This window comes from Scaptodrosophila lebanonensis, unplaced genomic scaffold, assembly GCF_003285725.1.
Source record: "Scaptodrosophila lebanonensis strain 11010-0011.00,11010-0021.00 unplaced genomic scaffold, SlebRS2 tig00001412-arrow-pilon, whole genome shotgun sequence".
Lineage (NCBI taxonomy): Eukaryota > Metazoa > Arthropoda > Insecta > Diptera > Drosophilidae > Scaptodrosophila > Scaptodrosophila lebanonensis.
The window spans coordinates 5,757,681-5,785,028 of record NW_022060739.1 but is presented as its reverse complement, the minus strand read 5'-3'; the positions used below and the strand labels follow the sequence as shown (position 1 = coordinate 5,785,028).

At 34.8% G+C, this 27,348-nt stretch overlaps 1 protein-coding gene across 2 annotated transcripts; it reads right to left on the bottom strand.

The window, feature by feature from the left end:
- Nucleotides 1-276: 276 nt before the first annotated feature.
- On the bottom strand, nt 277-27,119 carry LOC115631424 (calmodulin-lysine N-methyltransferase). 2 transcript variants are annotated; one of them, XM_030528152.1, is made up of 2 exons: nt 26,871-27,119; nt 277-2,463 (listed from the first exon to the last, which is right to left on the bottom strand). In XM_030528152.1, exon 2 carries the CDS (start codon nt 2,392-2,394, stop codon nt 913-915), a length of 1,482 nt encoding a protein of 493 aa, XP_030384012.1. In that variant the 5' UTR covers nt 2,395-2,463; nt 26,871-27,119; the 3' UTR covers nt 277-912. The 2 variants fall into 2 exon arrangements, with proteins under 2 accessions (XP_030384012.1, XP_030384013.1); XM_030528153.1 differs by lacking the exon at nt 26,871-27,119 and adding an exon at nt 26,532-26,740.
- Nucleotides 27,120-27,348: the final 229 nt, after the last annotated feature.

Genomic DNA, 27,348 nt, shown 5'->3' with positions numbered 1-27,348 from the left:
GTTTACAAATTATATTGATATTTTAAAATTTTTAAGTTATTGTGTGCTCAAAAATATTTGTCATTAAAGTCGCGAGCATGGAAAAAATGAAATAAAAAATGTATGCAAAATATCATGAAATAATCAGTTTTTTAAGTTCCTTTCATTTCCATTCTCAACAAAAGGAAAAATTCTAGAATTAGGTTTAGGGAACATTATCGGAATTGATGCGATTTATGTGCGAAAATATTTTTAAAAACAATTCATTAAATCGTTATTGGATAGCAATATATTGACTTTAAATGTAGAAACAACCGAATTTTATTCAAAACTAGTTAGAAGTGGTTTGTCTTTCGTCTCATTCATGGTATTGGAATTTTGTGGCTCAAAATAAAATAGAAATACACTGAGATGGAATCGATATTGTTAGTAAAAATTTTGAAATGTTTGCAGGGACGTTAAATAGCGAAAAATTCGAATGCTTGATTTATCATGAGATTTAAGAGAATTAAAGATTTAAACAACATATTCTCAGTGCTGAATTACTTTTTTGTGTTTTTCCAATTGAGTTGCTTCAACCGCTAGTTTTAAGCACCAGCCTAGGTAACAAAATGTTGCTACATGGTTGCAAAGTGGGAAAAGGAATTTTGGTGAGGCCTTTTCTTTGCATTCTGGTTATCCTTGCTGCATGCAGCCACATTCTGGCAGTTGTCTGTGGCTACCCAGGCACGTGAAGCAGCTTTTGTTGGTATTAGATTATTTTCGTTTTGCTTTGTTTTAAGCAAACAAAATGGCCTCGTTTTGAAAAAATGTGTGTGTTTGTGTGTGGTGTGTTGGTTGAGGTGTGTTGATGTGTGTTTGTGTAAACTGGAATTTGCTTGCTACGAACTAAAAAAATAGACTAAATTCTAATTGAAATCACTGCGGGGACTTCTAGCTGCGCACCTTAAATAGGCGCAACAGCAACGGATAGTGCAGATCCTCGTCGTATAGTGCCGAATCGACTTTAAGCTGCAGATGACGCTGCCAGATGGTTTCATTGTAACGAATGGCCAGCTCCACATGGAAGCCACGGGCCATGCACTCCTCACGAAACACATTCAAGGTGCGTCCCCGACGAGGCGCCATTATCAGAGCCATGCCATGAGGGGCCAAATAATACCAGATGGTATCGACCAGGGCCGACCGTGCCTCATCGAAGAACAAACAGTCGGCACAGAGTATGAACTCGAACTTGGCCTGCTCGGCAGGCGAACGGTTGGTCACCTCCTGCCACTTTAAGACCGAGCATTTCGTATAGCAGCTCAGCTCGTTGAGGCAGACAGTCTTCTTCACATTCTCCACCGAGACCTCGTTGCCATCGGTCAGGTGTACGGCATAGGGTTTGGCGTATTTGGCCAGCATGAGGCCGGCCAGTGAGGTGAAGCCGCCTCCCAGCTCCAGAATCCACTTGCCCCGATAGGCGCCCAAATCGGACAGCACGAGGGCGGTCAGAGCCTCCTCGGAGGGCCACACGCATATGTTGCCCGTGTTGTTAAAGCCCATGAGATCGTTGGCTGTCAGCTGGCGTTCCATATGATGAATATTCACCGAGTATTCGACATCGTTGTGCAGCTGCATGCAATATTTGTACCAGTTCTCTGTCTTGCCCAGACAATTGAGACTCACATGATCCTCGAAGCTGTCCTGACGCAGCAAATCAAAGCTCTTAAATCTACGCACCGACGCTGTTTGTTCCTCGCTGAACTCATCGCTGGACGAGCTCACCGTCTCCTCAGAGTCCTTGCGCAACACCTTGGCCAGAATGCGCCAACGCTTTTGCGCTGTATTCTGCAAATTGGGCGTGGCCGGTGGCGTGGGCGGCATTATGCAACAACCACCACCCGCTGATAATTGCCCCCCTTTTGCCACAATATCGGCCACCTCCAGTTCCAATATCTCGCCGCTTGTTTGCGTTTGCAGCAACTGCTTATTGGCAGCTTGTCTCGTACAACTGCTCTCCACATCCGCTTGCATGACCGCGCCCGAGCTGTGGTTGTCCTTGCCGCTGCAGTTTCCGTTTCCGCCGCTGACACATGTTGTTGCGCTCTGCTCCTCTGCTGCCGCATCCGTCCCGGCCTGTGCCGTCTCCATTAGCGCATTCTGCTTCATCAATTGCGCCCGACTGTGCTCCTTGAACGCATTCAGCGTGTTGTCGATATCGTATTGCAGCAGCAGCGAAATGGTCGCCAAGTGTCCTGCTGCCGCTGCCGCTGTCGCTCCTGCTTCTATTGTCGCGTTATCCTCCAAATCCGCTGAGAGCCCAGCTGTCGCGCTCCCAGTAGCCTCACGTCTTTGTTGCTGCTTCTGCCGCTTCTGCTGTGTATCGGAATTGAGTGTAGTATCTGTCGATTTTTGTACTAATGTGGCTGACATTTTCTCCTTAGTTTTCTTTCAATTTCTCTTTTTTGTTTCAGTATTTATAGCATTTCAGATTTGCAGGCGCTGTGGAAAAAACAGAGAGAGAAAAGAAAGAAAGAGAGAGAAATTAGTTGGCTTTAAAGCTACGAAAAAATGCTAAAAAAGACGATCATGTAGATACATAACTTTTAATATGTTGCAGTAGCAACAAGCAAATTTGTTAACTCAAATTCTTGTTTGATAAAAAATCTATAGCTTAATTCGAATTCTCTTAGTTGCTAAATTTCAAACAAATTGTAATTGTTTTTACAAATTAAAGGAGCGTATACCGCAGAGCAAAGATATTCTTTATTTTAATAAAACTTCTTTAATACCCATTGGAGAAAGATAGTTCTTATAAATTACATTCATAAGTTAGGAACATGTTCGATTACTTTTAAATAATATCAATTTTAAGTGGATCAGGTCATAAATTTCAAAGCAACTTTTACTTTTTTAGTATATCAGTCGATCCATCTGCTAACATTATTACCAAACAGAGTATCGATAATTCGTAGGACAAAACTCAAAACCTTAAACTATGTCCTTCATAATTTCACAAATTGTGCTTAATTAATTGCTGTAGAGTTTCTTCGAAGCCGTTTGCATAATGGTAAAAGTTTTTCGAAAAAGAAAAAATAATCATTCTGATTGTAAATAATAACATTTAGCGGTGGTTGGAACAGCCAAAGATTAGTTCACATGGGTTCAAAAAAAAGGCAAACCCGAAATGTGGGAAATGGGAGCATACTTCTTTTTCTTTTAAATATTCTTAAACTTATGCTATCAGGATCACCTTTCAATTATTGCTGAGCGCAAGGGAACTAAAATATTAAAAAAGTGGCCTTGCGAAATGTGATCCTTAAGGGGTTAAAAAAAACATATTTTTTATTGAGAAAAAATTTTCTGTTATCTGCCAAATAGTTCTGCAATAATTACTAAAAATATTGACAAAATAATAACTACACGCTTGTGAATTTTCTTTAAGGTCTCGAACCATTTTTTTTTTATAAATATTAATAAAAGTAGAAGTTCAAATTACCTCGCTGTTTACTTAAAGACATTAAAATAAAAAACTATTAGCCATTAAGATAATTCAATTCTGAAAGCAGGAAAAAAATCACAACAAATGGTTGCTCAACATAATAGGTAGAGTATGCATTTGTTAATATAAATAATATTTAATAACTTGTCGGAATTTTAAAATATTTCGCCATCACTTCGATCTATGGGGCAATGACAATTGAAAACTGAAATGGCTTTGTGTTTGCAGATTTGGGAATGTGAGGATAATGTTTTCAGAACAATAAAAACAACAATCTAAAGAATCAACATATAATTATCGAAAGCATGTCCAGAAAAAGCTTTTTCCATTACATTACAAATTCTAGTTCTATTATATAAACAGCAATAACAAGTTCTTTCGTAAATACATTTGTTATTAATATTTACATTCATAATTTTTTAATGAACAATCCCCACTTTCCTGTGGCTGCCTTAAAAAACCTTAACCACAAGCATTAAACTTTTGAAATAAACTATTTAAATGAGGCCCGCTACTTTGTTAAACAACAGCGATCATTATAAAGCAATTATCGTTGGATATGTGTTTTAAAAATGATTATATTCCCAGCTAATCTGTGTGTGTGTGTGCGTGTGTGTGTGTGTGTTTGGTTTGCTAATTACATTTTAAAAACACCAAGCGACGCGTTTATAATAAAAATTATTAAAAATTTTCACATCTTCCGCCTTGTTTGTTTTTCTTGCCGCTGTTGTTGTTGTTTGTATATTATGTTTGTTTTTGTTGTTTTTTTTTCTTTTGGCTTGGCTTGGCCTTAACGTATAAATTCATCAAAATTAAGAAATTTTACAGCTCATAAAAATGTTAATTGTGCTGACGTGTAAATATAAACAGACAGGCAGCGCATACAAACACACACTTACATGCCACTCTCCTCATCCAGCCATACATGTATGTATGTATGTGTGCACTTGTATGTATGTAAGTGTGTATGTATTTTCGACTGTAAATGTGGGCAGGTGCTGGCAATTTGTATGAGTATTTTACGCTCAGGGGCTTTTAAGCAAACTTCAGACGACCCAGGACGCCTTAAACATAGGCCGGCACAGAGGGGTAGAGAACAAGAGAGAGTAGGACGAAGAGGCGATGAGGCGAAGAGACAGCGCACATATGCTGCCTTTGTATGTCCTCCTTATCCTGCGTAGGCGCATGGAGGGTCTCTGTCTCTGTATTTGGTGGGAGTGGGCGGTCTATTTGTTGTTGGCATGCGTGCGTAATCAAAGGCTCGTAATTAAATTCTGCTGAATCGATGTGGAGGCGCAATGCGGTCATGACTTCGTAGAAGAATGTCAGGCATTCAAAACCACAATGCCAGCAAATCACGACCACATTAGACAGCCCACATATCACAATGGGTGGAGGGGGGCAGGGGCCTCAAAATGTTCGTATTGACATGCTCTTCATGAATTTTTTTTTGGTTCATGCAATGAGAGCTTTGTTACCGAATAAAACTTTATTGGTTGTGTCTTTATTGCTTGCTGGCAGGCGAGGGGAGTGGGAATGCAAAGTAATTGAACGTCAATCATTGGGCGTTACCTTGATGGAGGTACCAACATTTTTTTGGCACCTTCCTTTTTATATGTGCAAAGAAAACTATTTTATTATATTTTTACGACCGATAAATGGTTACTTAAAATGGTTTCATGTGGAGAAACAGGCAAGTAAATTGCCGATGTGAGTCAAAAGGTTTTTATAGTTTTTTTTTTTTTGCCTAATATGGCCAAATGAATGTGCTGTGTAGTCTTCTCAAAAAAAGCAACAACTGTGATTAACGTATTAAATATAATAGTTCGTCAATTAAGATTAGTTCGTGGGCTATAATTATTTTTTTCATTTAACTGACTTTATTTATAATTATTTTTTTAGATCATGTATTCAATATGCAAAAGAAAATTGAAAATTAATTTTAAAATGATTTTGAATATTTCAGTGACTTATAAATCAAGTCAAAAAGAAAATCCCTTTTATTGGTCGCTTATACTCATATTGTGGGTGGTTTTCTTTTCTGCACAAATTCACAATTAATTTATTAACAGAAATAATTAATTGGTCTTTAATTAAAATTACATTAAATCAGGTTATCACAGTTGTATTTTTTTTTTGCATAGCTTAATTTCTGTTTTTAAAGAATAATATTAACCAATATTTCTTTTTAATAAGTCTTTAATAAATGAAGAGATATAACTGTTAATAAATTCATTTGTTTCTTCCCATTGCTCTTAACATTAACATGCAAAATATTGGGTTATAATTAGTGTTCTTTTTATAAAAATAACTGTATTCGACTATTAAAACAATCATCTGCTCGTACAAGATGCCTATTTCTATATGGAATTTGTTAAAAGATTGACCGGAAAATTAGTTTTTAATTCGGCATACTATTTATATATACGGATTAGAAAACCAGATTCAAGATTCAAGGATAAAGGACTATAAATGATCCAAATTGTGCTTTTTTATTTATTTATTATATTATACTATATTTATATTATATATACTAAAATATTATTATATACTAAATAAAAAAAAATAAAGAAATAAAAAAGCATATAAAAATGACAAAAATATCTAATAACATCTAAAGCTCAACCTGATTAAAGCTGTCTAAGCTCGTTTAATGTTCATTTTTATTTTTATTCTTATTTTCATGCTTTGCACTTAATTAGTCGAATATTTATTTAAACTCAGATATAAATTAATTTTAAGGTTGTTTGTAGTGCTGACAAACAATTCTGATTAAAACTGAACGCTGTACTATTTCCCACACCAAAAGGAACAGCTCAACTCATAGTTTGTGCAACTTTTTCCCACTTTCTGTCTTCTGTTTTATTCCTTGTACCACAAATTGGCCAACAGCTCTGTCTGTTCTTAAGCTGTGCTTAGCCTTCGTATTTGTTAACACTTAAGCCTACAAGTTGACCAACTTGAGAAACTATTCGACATTCGACAGTCTCTCCAGACTCAACTTGCTTGTGCCTAATGCCGAGGAAACCGCTGGCTGGGCCCACAACTGATTTGCATATTAAAAACATGAATATTGAGCAGTCAGCTGAAGTTGTTGAGGCACGTGAACCGCCGCACCAATACCAACACCGACCCCCCCACCAACACCAACGCAAAAACGCCATGAGCCGCAATTTCATCCAAAAAGCCTAAGAAAACAAATCCACTAAGTCCCACGGCAAACAAGCGCCAGAATTTCGTATAAACTTTAAATGCCGCGCCGAACAACTACAATAAAACCGAAAATGTTTGCATAATACAGGGCGCAAACTTTTGACCTCTGCAGCTCAATGCTGGAGCCAAGCTCACTGGCTCCGACTAAGGCTCAGGCTCGGGCTCGCTCGATTAGTGAGCGCCTTAAAGTATGCAACAGCATGCCCACAATCTTGTGGGCACAAAGTGTGGCCGCAGGGCCAGGTGAGCAACGAATTGTGGGCGTGGAAGTTGCGTGCTGCCAGCCACTGATTGTAATTTAAAGTTTTATTCTTTAACAATTTAGCCATTCAATTCAATCACTTGAAAAAAGTTGGCGCAAGCAGCATCGTCAGCGCAAAAAGTTGCGGCAAAGCAACAACAACTAAGGCTTTTCCTACACATTTTTATATATATATATATTTTTTTTTTTTGCCAAAAAAGTTGCTAAATGCGTGGGTTGTTCTGACTGACTGACTGGCTGACTGGTTGGCTGCCCTATTTCCACTCTAGCGTCTCACCAGCTTTGTCCTTTGTAGTGACGTACGTGACGCACAGTTGGCAAGTAACTCGTCAATTGTTGTGCGTGGCGATGTGTGTCTTTGTGTGTGTGTGTGTGTGTGTTTACACACGTATGTATGTATACATTTCAACGGCAAAGAATCACGCAAAGCTGTCGCGCACATGTATATGCACATACACATATGTTTGTATGTATTTACACACTTTTATTTACATGCCTTGCCGCGCGCCTCATTGCGAGTATAAAAACTCTTATAATTTATTATTTATTATATTTTGACAACGAAATTTTTCGCAATTTTCGCTGTGCTGACGCTTTTAACCTTGAAGACATATTGTCAACACATACATATCTCTTCCATATACATAAATACTCGTATGTATACATATGTATCTGCAGATGAACAAATGTATGTACATATGTGCGTGCTTTGTGGCCATAGACAAGCTGCCAGATAAGCAACCGGCAAGGGTTAAATATTTAGGCACCTACTACAATAATTCCAGACACTCAGCCAGTCAGTCGGTTAGCCCGCCACTTAGATAATAAAACGTAACTTAATTATTAATAAACAAAGGCTTAAGAATAAGCACACACATAGAGACAGAAGGTTTACACGAAGGTTAAAGTGCCCGGGCTATAAAAAGTCAATCCTCGTCTAAATGAAACCTCGTCAGATTAGATTCAACTTTGTTTTTAAATAATTACTGTAAATAAATAACAAATTAGAGGCGAGCTATTTTGTAAAAAAAAGCAAAGTTGTTTGGGTTCTATGAACAACAGAGATTGGCAGCTCAGGCAGTTATACTTGTATATACTCTTCATATCAGTTTTTATAATAAATGTAATTAAATGCAATTTATTGTAAATTTATTTATATATTTTTTACTTTTACTTTTTATTTATTTAAAAAAGCAATTGTAATATAACCCAGTTTACACCTGAATTCTATAACAAACGGAGCCATTATTATTCAGTCAATGCTCAGCCAGAGATATATACTCTGCAATTTATTGCAAATTTTTTTATCTTTTATATCTTTTATACTTTTTATTTATTTTAAAAGGCAATTGTAATATAATCCAGTTTACACCTGAATTCTAAGACAATTCAAACCATTATTATTCATTCAATGTTTTCAGATTCAAAATTTTGATTAGCAAGCTAATAAAAATAACTAATAAATAGCTAGCGATAATATTGGTACTATACTACTAATACTACTCTACTATTATACTGTACTACTATTATACTACTACTATACTATATCTATCTACTTACTATTGAGTTCACTATATCGGCTGTGCACTGTGCTTTTTATTTGCAATAATAATTCAAATGGGATCAAAAATTATAAAAGTGATGAAACATTCATTAAATAAATTAATATTTTAATACTTTGGCCATACTTTTCTCCATGTATATCTCTTTAATTTATGAAGCTGTTAAACAATGAATTTTATGAATTTTATTTATCGATCTTAAAAACCAACAAACGCATCTATGAAAAATCTTTCTGAAAATATAACAAGTTTGTGACAAATTTTCGCGAATCTATCAAATACGAATGCAGTTCTGTGAACAACAGCTTGTTTGCCTTTAAAAAAAACCAAATAGGTAATTTTTATTAATAATGTAGTAATTGTATAATTAAATCGATGTAAGATAGCCAGTCTGTGATATTTTTAAGTGTTATATTTTAATCTTCTCAGTAAGAGGTGGGAAGTAGCTTTTGAAAAAGTCTTTTGGTAGTGTCCAATGTTAATGGGTCGCCCAATTTTTAACCAAGTCACTGCTCCCCTAAAGCATATTTTGTCAAATCAAAAAAGAGTTGAATAGTCTGAATAGTCTTTAAGCTTGCTTTTCCCTTTTTAATAAAAAAAACTTATAAAAGTTGGTTCGAAGTTCGCCTTTTAGGAGAAAATATGCATTGATTGAAGTAGTCGTGGCCTGGATTTGCAACAAATGAGGGTTAGATGTAATTTCAATAAAAAGTTGTTTATTAAATACTCCTCCCAAACTTATCTAAAACGAGTAAAACGTTAAAGCCGTGCCAGCCCGACTCTTGGATACGCTGAAAACTTTGTTGTGCCAATCATTTATATAGTATCCCGTAGTTTCCCGTTTTTGTTGAAGCTTCAGGCCCTATGCGAAATAAATTAATATCTTCATATATGAACAATGTATTCTTCTTAGAGTGATTACCACAAGTTTTCACAATAAGTGTCTCTAACCGTTCTGTTGAAAAGTTACGGCAGCTCCTTAGAAAGAATAGAAGAATTGAATTCATCCCATCATGCTGACCATAAATATACCAGAATGAAACAACATTTTAATTCAAATTTGTTGTACCTTTTTAATTGCAAAAAGAAAATTTGACATCTTTATGTTCTAATTTGCACAGCGTTATGAATTCCAGTTCATGTATAAACATGGTAAGCAACTCAACAGACAGCAGCACGTTTATTTGCATACACTGCGTATGCGTAATCTTTGAATTAATGCGCACATTTTTCACGTTGTACCGCCGCCGGCGTCTTAAACTTTTATTAGTACACATAATCCGCATCAATTTATGACCTTACCCAAAAAAACAAAAATAAAAAAAACCCTACAGCACGGAAAAAAAGAAGAAGAAGTAGCAAAGCAGCAGCATCGGCGTGGGCGTCTATCCATACACTAGTCTGCGTGTGTGTGTGTGTGTGTGTGCGCGCGCCTATGTGCGTCTGTGTGGGTAAGTGTACAGCATTTCAAAAAAAATGACGATTTGTTTACTGTTTACTAAACATTCACGCAGATTTACAAGCGTAATAAGCTGATGTCTGCTGAACTTTTCATTATGTATTTTGATTTCGTATTTTCCCTCTTTTTTTTCTGTATTCCTCGATGAGTGCAGTGGGCGCCAAAACGCCAGCGCTTGCATAAACAGGGTGACGCGTTTGTGGTTGCAATTTTGTATTTAAATGCAACTGAATTGACAGAATAAAAACACTTGAAATAGGCGCAAAAACCGTACAAATGATGCAACATTAGTCAAAGTTGTCATCAATTCAACATACAGCAGCAGTTAAATAAATGAATTCGAACAAAATAATACTTTTTATTAATAATATATTGACAAAAAAATTATTATGAAAAAATAATGGCTTCAGGTCATAGCACAACTTGTTAAAAGTCTTTCTCAAGGTCTTAAAATCTTTTTAAATTATTTTAGTCGGAGGCGTACTTAACTTTTACCAAAGGGGAGCCAAAAAATTAAAATTTTGATTAAATAATGCACGATGCATTTAAAAAATATTTATTTATTTAAGAGCTAACTTAATAAAAAATAAATAAAATGAAAAAACTTCAACAAATCCAACTCAGTTCCATTTTAAGGGAAAATAGTGCATCATAATAATGAACGTGTGGACGACTTTATATAGAAAAATTTTTTGTAGGGGGTAAGGGCCCCCCTGCCCAATCTCTGCCCCCCCCCCCCCCCTATTCCATCCTGTGTACGCCCTTGATTGTAGTAGTGTAGTAGAAATAATAATGTCCCACCCATACGGACCTTTTTTAATTTACTAAAATATCGACAACTAAGCTAATATTAGTATATGGTATTGATATTAAGCTAAGATTGGCCTTTGAATGAAAATTCAAGGTCGACGTTTGGCAGCTTCTGGGTTAACATACTATATAGCGACTAAAAAAAATGCAATACATTCAGGTTATTCATTGACACTAAAATCAACATTTGAATTGTTCAGATTGCACAGTTAAATTGTCTTTTAAATAGTAAAATCAATATCAAAATTCCTCTATCTTTTGGGATTTATTTAGAGAATAATACGCCCGTATTGGCACGATCGAACAGATGTCGTACTTTAAATTTAAAGTACGCTTTGATATGAAATCAAGCATATTTTCTATCAGTGTACCACCAACCCATTATTATTATTATTGCTTAAAAAAAATTAGTTACTTTTTTAGTTATGCTTGCATCTATTGTACCTGTAATTCAACTTAAAGTTTGCACGAAATATTTACACACCTCAATCCATTAAGGCCAGATATGAAATCAACCATATTTTCTATCAGTGTACCACCAACCCATTATTATTATTATTGCTTTAAAAAAATTAGTTACTTTTTTAGTTATGCTTGCATCTATTGTACCTGTAATTCAACTTAAAGTTTGCACGAAATATTTACACACCTCAATCCATTAAGGTCAGAAGTGGTCTGGGCGTATTACCCTGTATAGATACGTAGGTATATATATATATAAATATATATATATACATTCTATATGCATCAGATTATATTCATTTATTTACCAAACAGCGCAGCACAATCGAAGCTTTTTTTGTATATTGTGCTGCCAAAGTTCAAGCAAGTGCAAGAAAATAAGTCAACGCTTTTATTCGACTGATGAATTTCACGTGCCAACTCAGAAGCTTATGTGACATTGCATTTTATATATACGAGTATATATATACAGTCTCATAGATGTATATGCGAGCATGTGTTCGCTTGTCTGACTGTCTTGTCGCTGCCCATTGCCGAAATAAATGAAATATTAATTAAATTATGTATTTACATAGCAACTCGCACAGTTATATTGCTTTTGTTTCATTTCATTCCAATTTGATTCTCCGGCTTTTTTCACTTGCCATCCTGTGCTCTCCACTTCCTTCCGGCGCAGCCAACGTGTGAGCAACCGGAAGTTACAGGTTACAGCCACATACATAGGTGGAATGCTTGTACATACTACAAGTATATGTATGTATGTGTATGTGTGTCACCCGGCGGCCCACTGTGCGCGATTTTATTGCTTGTCACTTCATAGTTGGTGCCTTAAGATAATATTAGACGTTGGGGAATGAAAATGGGAAATGTGCTTAGCGCAGTGGCTTTGTCATTTGGGGTAAGAAAACTTTCATTGACATTCACACAAAGTTCAAGGAAGTGCGGTGTTGTCGCTGAGGTGGTTGTTGTTTGTGTGGGTGTTTGTGTGTGTGTGTGTGTGTGTGTGTGTGTGTGTGTGTGTGTGTGTGTGTGTGTGTGTGCGTGATCGTATGAACAAAATGCCTTGGCACTTGCGAACAATTTTCGCGCATTGTGTAAGTTTGAAAGAGGAATAAGCAATTGATTAAACGAAATTACAAAAGCTGTTTAGCATAACGTAATATCTATGCAAAAATTGGAATAGAAATTAGTTGCAGAAAGGATTGCTCGTCTAAACGTTAGATTCAATAATCGATGTATGTACTCTACATACTTGCATATAAATAATATATAATTTATAAATATTAAAGAACTTGTATAAGTTAGTTTTGTATTAAGTTAGGTTTAAGTTATTAAGCTTTATCTTTTTTTTTTATTCTTCCCGCTTAACACTGTCGATTGTTGTTGAACATTTTAGTAGAAAAGGTTAAGCTGTCCTTACCTCACTTGTTAATTCATAATGTTTGTAAGAAATGTGAACAAATTGAAATTAGAATATTAAGAATAGAAAAAAAAAACTCCTTTATAGTCAAACGATATAAAACAGATTAATCGGAATGCTCATTTTGATAGCATAGCATTGATTTATTGCTTATCTTTGACATTTTTGGATTGGAGAAAACGAATTGTACAATCCATTCAAAAGTTGTAACAATTTAATGAGTTTTAATGTTGTAATGCTTGACTTAGATTCCGATTGAAAATGGTTCGAAACCCAAACAGAATATTTGTTTAGACTCTTTTATTGTGGTTTTCTATGGCCCAAGCGAACCCTCCCTTTGCCCGACATGGTCGTGATTTAAATATAAAATAATGTAATAGACTATTGGAAATATTTGGTTCCATTTATTTTACTTATTTGTTTCTTGCTTCGAAAATAAATCATTTACATAAAACTTTAAAAAAAACTTTACTGAGCTTTATATTTTGATGCAAGTCTTGAATACAGTTGATTGCTTTTCAATAGTACTTTACTTAATAAATTATTCTTCAAAATTTGTATTATCTTAAAATGTTAATGAATTTTTCCATTTTTGATTAAAGTTTTATTAAAATTATTTATTCAACACTTCTGCTTATAAAAAATAAGCGGATATTGAGAATCTCAGTGCTTCAGCAAAACTTTTATGTAATTTTTTTTTTTTAAATTCACAAGAAATGAAAACCAATTTAATAATTGGCCTTAACAATATTGATAAAAGCAGCTCGCACTTACATAAATGTATGTACACTGTTCTTGTATTACGTTACACCCATTAACAAGTCCATTTGAATGGTCAACGGCCATGAGCCATATTTACGCGCAGCGCCGTGACGTTTTGATTGATTACAAACATTTTATATATACCACTTACCTTCCCATTATGATTTTTGACCAAGGAGAACTTTTCATTCATGCCCACAACAATCATTTATAATGATGACAGTCATAAAAACATAAAAATTCCTCGTTTTCAATAATGCCACGAAAATAAAACCGACGAGGCACTCAAAAGTGAAACAAAAATTGATAAGCCATAAGCTGGGGCTCTCACATACATACGTACATACAAAGTACATATATACTATACTCGAATGTAGATATGTATTTGGCAAATATTTACGATCAATCAAATGCTATGCAAAATATATAATGTAAACAAGAATTTGGGGAAGGTAGCAACCACTCCAGAATTGACTTGCAAAACCTCAAAAGAAAAAGGGCAAGCCTTTAATAAACTGGTGCCTGTAGATTGATATTTATTTAGGCAGCCCAACCGTATGGAACTTGAAGGTACTTCCACACACCGGGGTGTATACGTACTAGTATACGGGTTTAGTCTATATATGTGTGTGTGTGTGTGCTTCACTTTTTCGGCGTGCGTTTCCAACTCAATGATGAAAGCATTTAAGCAGCAGACACACTAACATACAACCCCCATTACAACACCCACATATACACAAGTGTGTGTATATATACTTGTAAGTATGTATGTACTATATATATGATTTTATTTTGCGTTTTATTGCGATGTCTGCGTCTCTTGCCATAATACGAATATAGCAGCTTTATTTGAGGCAAAGGACCACTTATGTATGTGGCACGCAGCAGTTTCCTCCACTCCTCCACTCGAAATTTCTTTGCTAAAACAGAGCTGGACTGCTTAGTTCGTTGCTCTGGTAACCCTCTGGTAACAACAACTACAACAACAACATGCTATACCCGTGGAGCGCTCAAGCATACCTGAGATTATTTACACACCAAAGGCGACATCGATGCCATTCGAGGAACAGCAAAGCGAAAGCAAACTGGTGACTATTTATAGATGACAAGCACTGGAGTATAGTCGATATCTTCCTGCTGGCATTACTGACTTGTTTGGGTCTAATAAATCTGTGTGTCCTTACCACTAGAGCTGCGCGCGTGACACGCGGAAAATGCCAATTACTACCGACCTTCTACTGGATTAGTTTCAATTAACGGGGCTTACGTATGTTTGATTTCAAGTGCTTATTTCTTGTCCAAAAGGATTTATTTCATTATTTCATTCATTTATTATTGCAAATATAAATATCAATCGAAACCATTAAATCGCTACAGCTTTGTTGCCTTTAAGTTTTCAAAATCAACTGAAATATTCAAATGAGATAGCATTTTATTATAAATTTATAAATTAAATTTTCAAAAAAAAAGAAGAAAGAATAATCAGATAAAAGAACATTCCTTTGACTCTCGATTAAGCACTTCAGAAAGCTATGATATGAAAAAGTTACGCTTTTAAATCAAACCTTAAAGGCGCTATAAGACATTATTGTTCATTTTTATTTGAGGTTTTCTTATCTTTTAAGTTGAAAATATAACGTTCTATTATAATATATATTTATTGAAATCTATATCAACGGCTTTCATGATTTAATAATAAAATAAAAATAAATTGCTTGTATTGTCTAACAAAACTAATGAAATATTTAGTGAGCGCACTTTTAAAGAAATATTGTTTAATACAATTTGAAGCGTTTAAATCACTTTACTGTCTTGCAAAAAACTATTACTCCACAATTATTTCTCTATACTCATTTGCTCTCGACAGTATAAGTTAATCTTTTTTGCTGATCGCAACCAACTTAATTCGCACTTTTACCACAAAATGTGAACTATGTCCACAATTAATTAATAGATTAATAGATTAATGATTGCGTTTCGAGCAGTTTGCTGTTTTAAGCTCCTTCATGTATACTTATTTTTATCACCCCTGCAAACCTTAATGCTTTTAACAATAAGCCGACCATGGTTACTAATCAAAACCTGCCACAACTCAAAGGTAAGTTAAGCAATTACTAATTATTATTTTGAGTGCACACCTAATTGCGGTTTAAATGTTTCAGCTTAAATAAAAATAAATAAAAACTTGTGTACAAGTTTAAATGCATTGATTAATAAGCGAACAAATCGGTCTGTGAATGAATGCGGTTTGAACAGCTTGCTTCTTTAAGCTGTTTAAAATAGACCCGGTCGTGAGCACGGCCCACGTCCACCTCTTTGTGGAACTAGTTTTCCAATTATTTATTTATTTATAGGCATGCCAATTTATTTATTTGCATTAGGCACGCGTCGCTCGCGGAGTTTCCTGCATTTTCCACAGCTGTTCGCAGTGCAGTCGAATGTGTCATTAAATATTTGTCTATTATGAAGCCGCAGTGAAATATTTTGCCATACAGGTAGACTAATTGGTTTAAAAACGCCACGTGCCGGTCTCTCTTCTATTTTTTTTTTTTTTTTTTTTTTTTTTTTTGGGCGGGAAATGCCTTTTTTGGGGGTGTCTGTCTGCTCGGTTGCTTGGCGCATATTAGGAAAGTGGATTAGAGAAAATGTTTCGTATTATGTACAATATTTTCTTTTCATTTGCTTTTTGTTTTTGTTTGTTTCTTTTGGTGTGCTTAGCATTTTCTTTGCTGTGTTATTTGATTTTTTTTCCATGCAAACACTCTGCTGTTGGCCGAGAGCTCTGTATTTTGGCATATGGATTTGTTAATGCTAATGCCTCGCCAGGGCGTCCATATTGCCAGCTTTAAATTCTTGGCTAGATACATGGATATGATTAAGAGTGAAGCTCAGCAGTGGGTTTATAGAAATTCTTTCTCTTCTTCGCTCTGCCAGTTAAGTATGTATGCGTGTTTTGCTAAAAAGGTCAGTTTTGTTTTATTTATGCATATGATATACATAATTTGGCTGCTGGCATATCACGCAAAGCCTCCCCGATCCCACCATCAACCTGTTAAAGCAAATTTCAGCAAAATATTTTACATATTTCTTAACTTTTACAATTTGTCGCGCGCTGATGGCGTTGGGTTAAAAGCAAAAGTTGCCGAGTTTGTTGGGCATGCAATGAGATGTAAAAATACTCGTATATAGAGTTCAAAATATGGCACCAAAAAAAAGGCTTACAGAATTTTACGAAAGCTTGCAAAATATGGCATTAAGTTGGGAGAAGACTCTAATAAAATAAGTCTTAAGGGAAGGAGAGTCATAGAAAAATAATTTTCCTTCTTTAAAAGAGCAATAAAAAGTGAATGTGTTTCTTCCAACTAAAAACACAATTTAACAATATTTTATAAATTTAAATGGAATATAATATAAATTTCAATTCAATGTTTCTCCCAACTAAAAACACAATTTAACAATATTATATAAATCTAAATAGAATATAATATAAATTTCAATTGAAATACTTTTATCCCCAAGGAAATACTTTTCCTTTGACCTTAGGTAAGGTATTGAATGTTACAGATAAATAATTATTAATATTTAAAGTATCAGCTCCCATTTATTAAAAATAATAAAACGTATTTAACAATATTTGGCTTTCCTTTCATTGCTTTTCTTTCAAATTAAGTAAGGATCGACTAGTTAATTGCTTAGCAATGTAATAATGAAATGAAATGTAATAATGAAAATATTAATGAAATAATATTTATTTGCTTGTATTGTTTTAAACAAATTCATTGTACTCAGTGGCTCCATGTTTTTTTCTGGTGACTTAATCCTGGATTTTTCTCTTAAATATAATGAATTAGCTTTTCAATTGATAAAATGTGAATTCATTTATTTATTTATTTATTTATTTATTGGTTATTATAATTTCTTATATTGACACACCATATTGTACAGTTTTATAAATCTATGAAATATCGGCCAAAGCAAAGTTTGTTTGCCAAAAAGAAGCTTGTTTTTAACAATGTACTTAAAAAAAATCCCTGGCTTGATTTGTTAAATTGGTTTTTAGTTTGCAGAGGAAAGGCTTAAACAAATTGTGAAATCCCTCATCAGCAACAAAAAACACTCACAATATTGCTGCCTTCATACGTCAACGAGTCGGTTGTTCGTCAACCAGTCCGTTGCTCATACGCCTAGTTGGACGCAATGGGCATTTGGAATTGCATGCGTCAAGCTGATTTCTCATTCATTGTAGCATTGGGTTTTTTGGTTTCTCATTCTTTTTTGTTGTTTTCTGCAACAGCAGTGCCAGTACTAGTTGCAGTGGCAACGCATTTGCCACAATTGTTGTTGTTTTCGTTTCTATTTCTGGTGCTGCGCTTTTTCGTATCGCACTCTGCACTCGAGCTTGACAGCCACACGCGAGTCTATGCGGCAAGAGTGGGTCAGTTTGGAGGGTGGGACGGCATTGCATGTTGCAGAAGGCATGCACGTGTCAAAGTTCATTAGAAATATTGTTCGAAATGCTGATGGGTGCCGGCAATGGTGCGACTGCAGCACGATTGCCATTTAGCAAATGGTATTTTTTCCTTTTTCGCCAGACTGCGCTTAGATTTGTTGTCATGGTGTATTTTTTTTATTGAATTGAATTGTTTGCGTTTTATTGTTATTGTTATTGTAGTGCTGTTGTGTCATATGCATATAAATCGAATACTAAAATATTTTGATACATAAGTATAACTAATATTTCAAATGGATTTTTTATTGGCAGAGCTTAGAGCATTGATTGAAGTGCCTTTTTTACGAGGCCTCAAAGAATATAAATAAATTGAATTAGCAAATACATGAAACTACATTTTTTGTAAGAAATATGCCAGATCTTATTATTGGTTTTAGGCAAGTTTTAAAGACGACTTTCAGTGAAGCTTTAAACTTGTAAATACTCTTATCTGCAAGTCTGAATATAAAATTTGTTAAGTTATCCAAATGTTTCTTTTGGACCAATTGGAAACAGCAATTAAATTTCATGCACCATTTTAAACATCCACCCTGCTTACTCAAACACAAAGTAATGTTCATACAGAAAACAGTTAGTCATCCATTCCATATAAACTTATTTTCTTATTGAAATTATAGTTAGGTTGTTAGATATCATGTTGGTGGGTTGGTGAAACAAGCCTTGGCGCTTAACTAGGGTGGAATTCTGAAATTGTTTTTCAACTGAATTTTCGATGAACTATAGTCTTAAATTGAATGACAGTGCAAAAACTCCAAAGTTCATATACTAAGTTTTCTTTCCAATCGAAGGTCATGTATATATATTAAGAAGCACGTTCAAAACAGCTTTTCAATCAATTCAGTTTATTTAGCTTATAGATTACTAATAGATTCATTTTCTAAACCAAAATGAAATTAAATATAGCAATAAGATAATTTTTAAAAAAAGTTTTCCATCTATTCCGAATATTCTCATTCCTTTCTACAACAAAGCTGAAGTTCTTAGACTTTGTATGGGTTAGAGAGGGAGACGAGTTTGCCAAAGAAAACAGTTCCTTTAATTCAGCACAGTGTTTCCATTCATTACCTTTACCTAACTTAAATATATTCACATTGTTTTATGGAAAATTAGTTCTTTTGTTTCATAAAAATTCCCTTTCTTGCTTATCATCTTGATTTTATAAAAGAGTGAACTCAATTGAAAAGTCCATGCTGGAAAACGGTTAATAACAATCTTTCTGAAATGAAAAGTTTTTCGATGTCAATCTCGAATTGATAAATTGAAAGTTCCAAAGCTGTTTCAGGTTCCTCTTTGTAGCTCATTCAACAACAAGTGCTGTCGACTGTTAAGCCCTTAGATAGATTTTGCTGCTTGATAGAGAGCGATGTGGATACCACAACTGCAGTAGCAACAACAACAACAACAATAGAAACAACTACAGCAAAAGGAACCGCACCTCATGCATGCTTATCTGTCAATCGCATAAACAACCCCAATAGCAACAAAAGAGGAAAATTAATACTCATTTTGCAGTGAGTCCTGCACGCTACTTTATGAATGTACACATATGTACATACGTGTGTATATATGTGTGGTTGTGGGCTATCGGCAATGCATTTTGGTGTCAAAATGCTGACGCGACAACGTATGCGTAATATGGCAACATTTTTGCATTACGTATACGCCGCATGGTGCCCCAGCAACACCACCATCTTCATAGCCAGGCCAGGCACTGGCACATTATGCAAACTTGGCAATAAAAATTCAATTAAGTTACAAGGACGCGCTGTCAAAATGGGCGGCTGGTGGCTGGTGGCTGGCAGTTGGTTGGGTTTTTGGCCAGAAAGTGCAAGAGGAAGAGGGAGAGGGTCGCCTTCTAGTGGATATGCCTGATAAATCAAAAAGTAGATGGCATGTACGCACTAGGCGGCAGAAATGCCAACAAAAACAACAACATGTATAACAACAGTAGTTGCAATGACAACAACAACAGTTACAACAATTACAACAAAACGAACATCAACAGCAATCACAAGCACATTATTATGACATGCTGTGCGGCTGTTATGACTTTGATGCACATTTCAATTATAATTTTGACGCCAACTGTTTAAATACATATGTACATGTGCTCAGCTGTGCTTGCACTAATTATGTACAATACACACACACACATATATATACATACGAAAAAAAACAACGAAAAAGGAGAATAGAAAGCAGACCCGACCAACATGTGAATAAGTGTGGGCGTCTATTCTCTAACCCCCGAGCCATATGTCTATGTCCATGTCATTGTGTGTGAGTGTGTGTGTGTGTAGGTGTGTGTGTGCTTATGGTTGTGTGACATGTGAGCTGTGCTGGACAAAGGACAATGGCCAGCACACACTCACCTACCCAGCAACATAAGTCACAGAACCTCAAACAGAACCAAAGACATACGCAAAGTTTAGCCAAGTGTGTCGGCCATGTGAGGGCAGTAGAGTAGCTGGGGCTAGGCGATGAGGTGTGTGGTTCAAGCTGATCCCCTTTAGAAAAGCATGTAGTTATATTTGGCAACTGAATTGACATCGCTACATTGAAATATATATATATATATATAACTCGCAGTACAATATTCCACATTGTAAAGCAATTTCCTCACTTCTTGATGGGTAAATCTGTCTTTCAACTACTTACTTTGCTCGATTGTGTTTACTATATAATCGACAAATTGATAAACTAACTCATTAGCTTGCCTTGAGCTCTACTCTTCGAATTGTTGCTAAAGTAACAAATATATCTATTTTTATTTTATGTAAAAGAAAAAAGAAAAAAATATATAAAAAATTAAATAGAGAACTTAAACCAAAGAAATAAAAAAGCCTATAAAAATGACAAAAATATCTAATAACGAATCCGACACGGTGGAGGAATTTTATTTGCCAAGCGGCCAGCTATGCTTTTTAAATGCTCTTTAAGAACCATTTAATTCAATTACAAATCGTAAATTTTAGGAATTGTTACGTTTTAAATAGTTCATTAAAAGCTTAAATAATTATATATGTAAATCGAACTGCTTGGGTTTCTGAGTAATTGCTTTCCTGGGTTTTACCCCATAAATGAAAAATAATAGTCTCTACTTTTTGATGTTGTCATGAAAATAACAATTTGGATAGCAGAGAAGAATCTTTGAAAAGTAAAATAGTTTCAAGGCAAAAGAGCACGGCACACAAACAGGAGGGAAATCTCTCTTCAGGACTTAACAGCCTAGGGGGTATGGTTTTAGCTTGTGAATTACTTAATCTCGCTTCAACTTATAGACTAATTGGTAGCTTAAGTTATTGCTTTAGGTGCTCTAAATGACTTAAACAATTTGCCTGTAGGGTAATAAGAGGAAATTAGCTAATGAGCAGATTTTTTATAAAAATGTCATGAAAATGTCGGTTGTCTATGATGTTCCTAGAAGATTAAAAAATTCTTTTCTTGGAAGCGTAGAAATCAACCTACTGAGGAACTAGATAGTACATTTTTGTTTAATAAACCATGCTTTAAAGGTATTTTAAACACAAAATAAATAAAAAACTGAACCCAAATGGTCCAAATGAATTTAGGCTAAGAGCAAATAGAAAGGACGACTCAAAAACCACCATTTCATATGCTTTGAGAAGTCTTTTGGAGTATAATACAAATAAGATAAAACACCTAAAAGTAAATGAATAAATAAATATGACTTAAAACAAGAATAAAGCATGAGACAACTCAAAAGAAAATTGAAAAATAAAGCATTATCAAATGTAAGAACAAATGTGAACTGCTTAGCTTCTGAAGCGCATCAGAACTGCGTCGAAGCCGAGTCCATACCAGTATTGGAGAATCGTTCTGTTTTGGGCCAGCTTAGTGTTTGTTAGATTTATGGCATAAAGATATGGACTTGAGAGGGTACGTGTGGGAATCCATTTTGGATAGCTTGTGGTGTGTTGCAGGTGGTTGAGTGGCTAAAGCATTCAATATACAAGTCTGAATGCATATGTGTATATATATATATATGTGAGTGTGAGTGTCTTTGGGCGTACTCAATTAATACTCATCAGTGTGACATTAGTGTCATTTATTTCTAGCGTCTGTCAAGGCTCAAGGCACGAGCGATGCCGTTGAGGACGACACGTGCACACGACCAATTGTTTCGCCTCCCCACATGAACTCATTGACAACGCCCCCAACGTAGCCCTGACACACCCCCTTCCCATAGGCGCCACTTCATTGTGCATAATCAAAGCCATTTGCTCATTGCCTGAGCCTTTGGTGCCGGCTTTTATCAATAAATTGCTCATAAATTGCCAGTGTCAGCAGCATGCGACGGCAACAACGAAAAAAGCAACAAATTCTGTTCCCAGGTTGCTACAAAGTTGGCACAATAAATCGTTTCAACTTTAAAATAAATAAATAAAAATTTATATGCATCTTTTATGGCACTTTGTGATACAGGAACGCAGAAAGTCGAGGCAGAAGTTCAAAAAAGAGGAATAGACTGCGACATTTGACTTTAATTTGCTCGTAAAAATATATTCGCATACCCAAAACAAAAAAGAGGCGAGCAACGGCAACAATGAACTATAATGGCTAGTAAAAATAAATTAAATTGTCGTCACGGTTTATTAGAAATAAAATAAATATATAGCCGGCCAACGAATGAATGTACAATCTATGGGGTACGATGGGTAGTGGAGCAATATAAATTGAAAGTCGACGATCCGTGTAGAACAAATTAAATGCTGGGTTGTTGCAACTCTTTGCCGGACTCTTTTATTTTTCGTTGACCCCTTGTCATGGGTTAACAAACTGTGAACAATGGGAATGGTGGGTATTATGTATGTGAGGCTTTGGGCAGATTTCTGATCACTTGATTAAATTGTTTGCAGCATAAAAGCATTTAAAACAATGGGCAAAAGGTCAAGCTGTTCGAATTACAATTCCTTTGTATTCCATAGACTGTATTTGTTTTTATGATAATTTTCAAATGGTGGAAAGGTCGCGTCTGTAGGCAATAAATATGCATGTTTGCTAATTGTTTTTGTTTTCTTTCACAGCAGATAAACAATAACTAAACTAAAGTGTGAGAGCTTTCACATTGTTAAGCGACTTACAAACTTTTTAATGAAGCCGAGTGCTGGGGCGAGGAGAAAAAACACACACACACAATTATCCTAGAATTAAAATGTTGCACAGCAAGAACTTATGAGAAATATGTTGTCTTTAAAGTATTTAAATAATCGCTTTCAAATAATTACTAACAACTAACCAGATTATAATAATAATAAGCAAATAATATAATTTCTGCATAGAATACATTTGGAAACAATTGTCTTTAAAATGAACATCAAGAACTTATAGAAATATGTTGCTTTTAAAGTATTTAAATTATCGCTTACAAAAAGCAAAAAAAAAAAATCTGCATAGAATACATTTAAATACTAATTTAAATTTATTTACTAATTTAAATTGAATTCGCTATTATATTTCGTACGGTTCTGCTGACAAAATGAGCAATACTGATATCAATAAATAATCTCCGATAAGTTATTAGTTGCTGCAATATTTTAATCAATACTTTTCCCTGCATGCTTTTTAACAGCAGCCAATTGACTTGGGATTGCCACATTTGGCAGCAAATAATTAAACAATGAGTTTCAATGTCTGTTTATAAGATTAAGAATCATTCAAAAGCCATGCTTACATGTATACTTGTATATATGTATTTTATTATTTATTTTGAAGACTTAAAGGTCCTAAGGCTATAAAGTTCTCTACTTCTAAGTTGCAAAAGAATATAACAGTTGAGCACTTTTGCAGTTGTTTTGCATGTTCATAAAAATTTTGTAGGATATCTGCACTAAGACTTAGTTAATATGAAACAATATATAATTGAATGGGTCGTTAGTATAAATATATTTACGTAATTGGAAAATAATCAGCTATTGGATGACAAGCTAAAAAGTTTATGAATTGGAAAAAGTCGCACACTGGAAAATTGAAACTATTTGTTTCTAACCTTGAAGTGGCTCCCAACGAATTCAACTTATCTGATTTGTGATTTGATATTGTTTCCCTTGTCCAATTTTTTTGTTTTATATTCACAACATTCTTATAACTGCAGACAAAGGCCATTACTCCAAATCCCATTTCCGAATAAGACCGCATTTTAAAGCGTAAAATTATTGGTTTTGTTGACCTTGGAGTTCCACGGAAATAAATGTTTTAAGCAAATGCAATTGTTTTCTCGAGCATTGAAGGGGGAAACACCTTTAATTTATATTTTATAAAACAAAAAGGGAACAGTTACAATTTGCCGCTGCTTTTTAGAAATAAGTATTTAGAAAGTCGTCGAAATATGTTTGTCCGTATTGTCAACTGAAAGTCAAATTTGGCTTTTGTGTCTTTTCATTGCATTTAATTATACTCTAGTCTTGCTGCATGTCTGACTATAAGTGTCACATTAGGGCTTTGTTTGCCAATTTCTTTTGGAAGAACATTGCTGTGTACTTATTGTTGAGGATGGGCCACCTGAGCTGAGTCGTGGCATACGTAATTTTCCTCAGGGTTCTCATTTCGATTCCTTACTTACTTATGTGATCACCAGAAACATGCCCATTGTGGTCTTCTCAGAAATAATTATGCATGCTTGTGTGCAGTACGGTTTCCCCCAATATCTTGCGGTCCTGACAGCCACAAAAAACAAGTATAGAGTAGGAAATTACTATCGAATTTGTTTAGTGGCCTTATGCTTATTGATTCTATAAAGAATTGCCCAAACTAATGAGTTGCGTACAGAGTTTTTGAAGCCACAATGCCACATGTTTAAATGTAAATATTGTCTTCAATATGATAAATATTCGCTGTCATTCTATATAAGTATATTCTGATAAGCTAAGCTCCACAGATATTTGCTTTTATCACTACCCTACTTTGATTAAATACAATTAATTCAGCTATTTTCATATCACCGACAAAAACTTTAATTATTTTCGTGAATCTTATCAAAAATTTGTGTTGCTGCCCTGCTTTTGTTCTTGAGAAAATTGTCACTGGAAAAGATTGCATAATTACTCAATTGGCTCAAAGCATTTTTTGTTTCACTCTCTCTCTTTATTTTTTTTTTTTTTTTAATAAATTGCATTGCATTGCTTTATTGTAATGTAATTGCATCTTCGGGCGATCATTTGCGAGTGACAATGCAGCAAATTGGAAAGCGAGAAAAGCTTTAACAGTAATTAGTGCAGAGTTCAAATAGATTGATGCACTGTTTGGTGTTAAAAAGAAAAGGCAGAGATAATTGGATAAAAGTGCAGAAGTTTTGCAGGCCATTTTGTGTGCTTCAGGAGCTTAAAATAAGAAATAGCTGAGCACTGATTTCAAGCTCGAACAAAAAGCAAAAATAATATTGACGTTTCTGGGTTAGCTTAGGGGGCCGCAAGTTTAAAGGATTTTATAATCAAAAGAGAATGAGAAAAAATATGTAGACAAATATTTTTAATCTAGTTTATCGAGTATTATTTCAGTAAAAGCACAAATCAGTTTGAGGGTTTAAACTCTTAGCTTAGTTTTAAATGATTTTAACATTTTCTTACTATACTTTAAAGGTTTCAGCTAATTATGGTGACTATGCATGAAATCAAGCGAATCCCACTAAATGGTGACTTGATTGTATTTACAATTCCGTCAATGCCAGCAACATGCGTGAAACCTTAAAAGCTATTAATTTCGTTCATCTTGGTTGCCAACTTTAATGCACATCTTAAATTATTTGCATTGTCTTTTGAGGCTAATTATTAAACATAACTGCTTGTTATAGCTATTGATTCATTTCCATGATTTAAAAACACAAATAGCAATGTAATTGGAATACAATATTGATTAAATTGTACATAAATATTAGATTTACCTTTTCTTTAGTTCGTTATGCCACCGTTGGCCGGAATATTCGCTACTATTCATAAATGTTAGTGGTAAGAGCAACCTAAACAGATAGTTTATTTCCTCTATAATAATTAACAATTACCTTACAGAAACTCGAATTCTGAATTTGTTGTACTCATAATTGGTTGTTGGTTCCATTCATAAGTATACAACTACTTAACAATAATTGCATTGCCATAAACAATATTGATTGCTTACACATTCTGCATTACTCATCGCAGGAATGTTAAAGAATGTTATTGCTTATACTCGCTGCTAAATGTTTATAAGAATTCTTAAATAAGCAAGACTAGATGATAATAAATATGAGCATCGTCGATAACTACTACTTGGGGTATACTTGTATACCATTTATAGAAACAACTAAAGAGCGTTCAACAGTAGCTCTGAATTTGTGCATCTACCATTCATTTTTATTGCACTTATTCAATTGAATTTGCTAATTTAATTATATTTCCCATAGTTTTAACCACAAAAAGTTATGCAATTTTTTTGAGCCACAAACAAACTTTTCGAGAAAAACAAACAAAAATCAAAAGCCACAATCATCGCTTTCAATGCAGACTTAAGAAAACGCAAAAATTAATTTAATTCCACACACCACACACCGTAAAAACGAAATTTGTTTACAACACGCCTTACAACAACAACAGAAATATGTTAACATGCTTACCAGCAATTGGGCGGCAAATGAACTGCAAACGTTATTTTTTTATATTTTTTTATCGCTCCAAATTGAGGCAAAGTGCAAAGCAGCTCAAAAAGAGCCAAAGAGCACGATATGGATATGTGGTTATGTTTGTTGTTGGTGCTGTTGCTGTTGTGGTTTTTTTATGGCACATGAGCTTCTGCCTATTTATGAATGCTAAATGTTTGGCGCGATTTGACGCGTTTTTCTACAAATATTTCAATTTTTCTTTTCGTTTTTCCTCTAATTCATAATTTCATAATTTCATTTGAATTATTGATGTGCGAGCGAGGTTTTTGATTTTAAAATTTATGAACCACTTACATATGAGTTGTGTGTCTTCGATTGTTTCTACAATTTTTTTTAAAAATTAGTGCCACAAATTCGAACTGTTATTAATGTTGTTGTTGTTGCTGCTGCTGCCACTGCGGTTGCCGAAGATTTCAAAATTGCCATAATACCACCTTTTCAAAAACACTTTTTTGCTGCACGCACACACACACACGCAAATGAAGAACAACGACAATGACGACGACGACGACGACGACGCGTAAAGCGACGGCAAGCAACTGAAGAGAATTTGACGCGGCCGGCCAACGTTGCGTATGAGTAACGACGACAAACTGACGAGCAGATATGTGCTGCCGATTCAAATAAGCACCAAAACGTGTGCAAACTTAATCGAACATGTTCGCTTGCAACATGTTGTAGCCAGTATTGTGCGGGTGTATTGCTGGGGCGAGCAACGGGATCGCAAAGTTCATCGTTTGCATTGCGTGTGAGCGAGCGGAGGAGTGGGCGG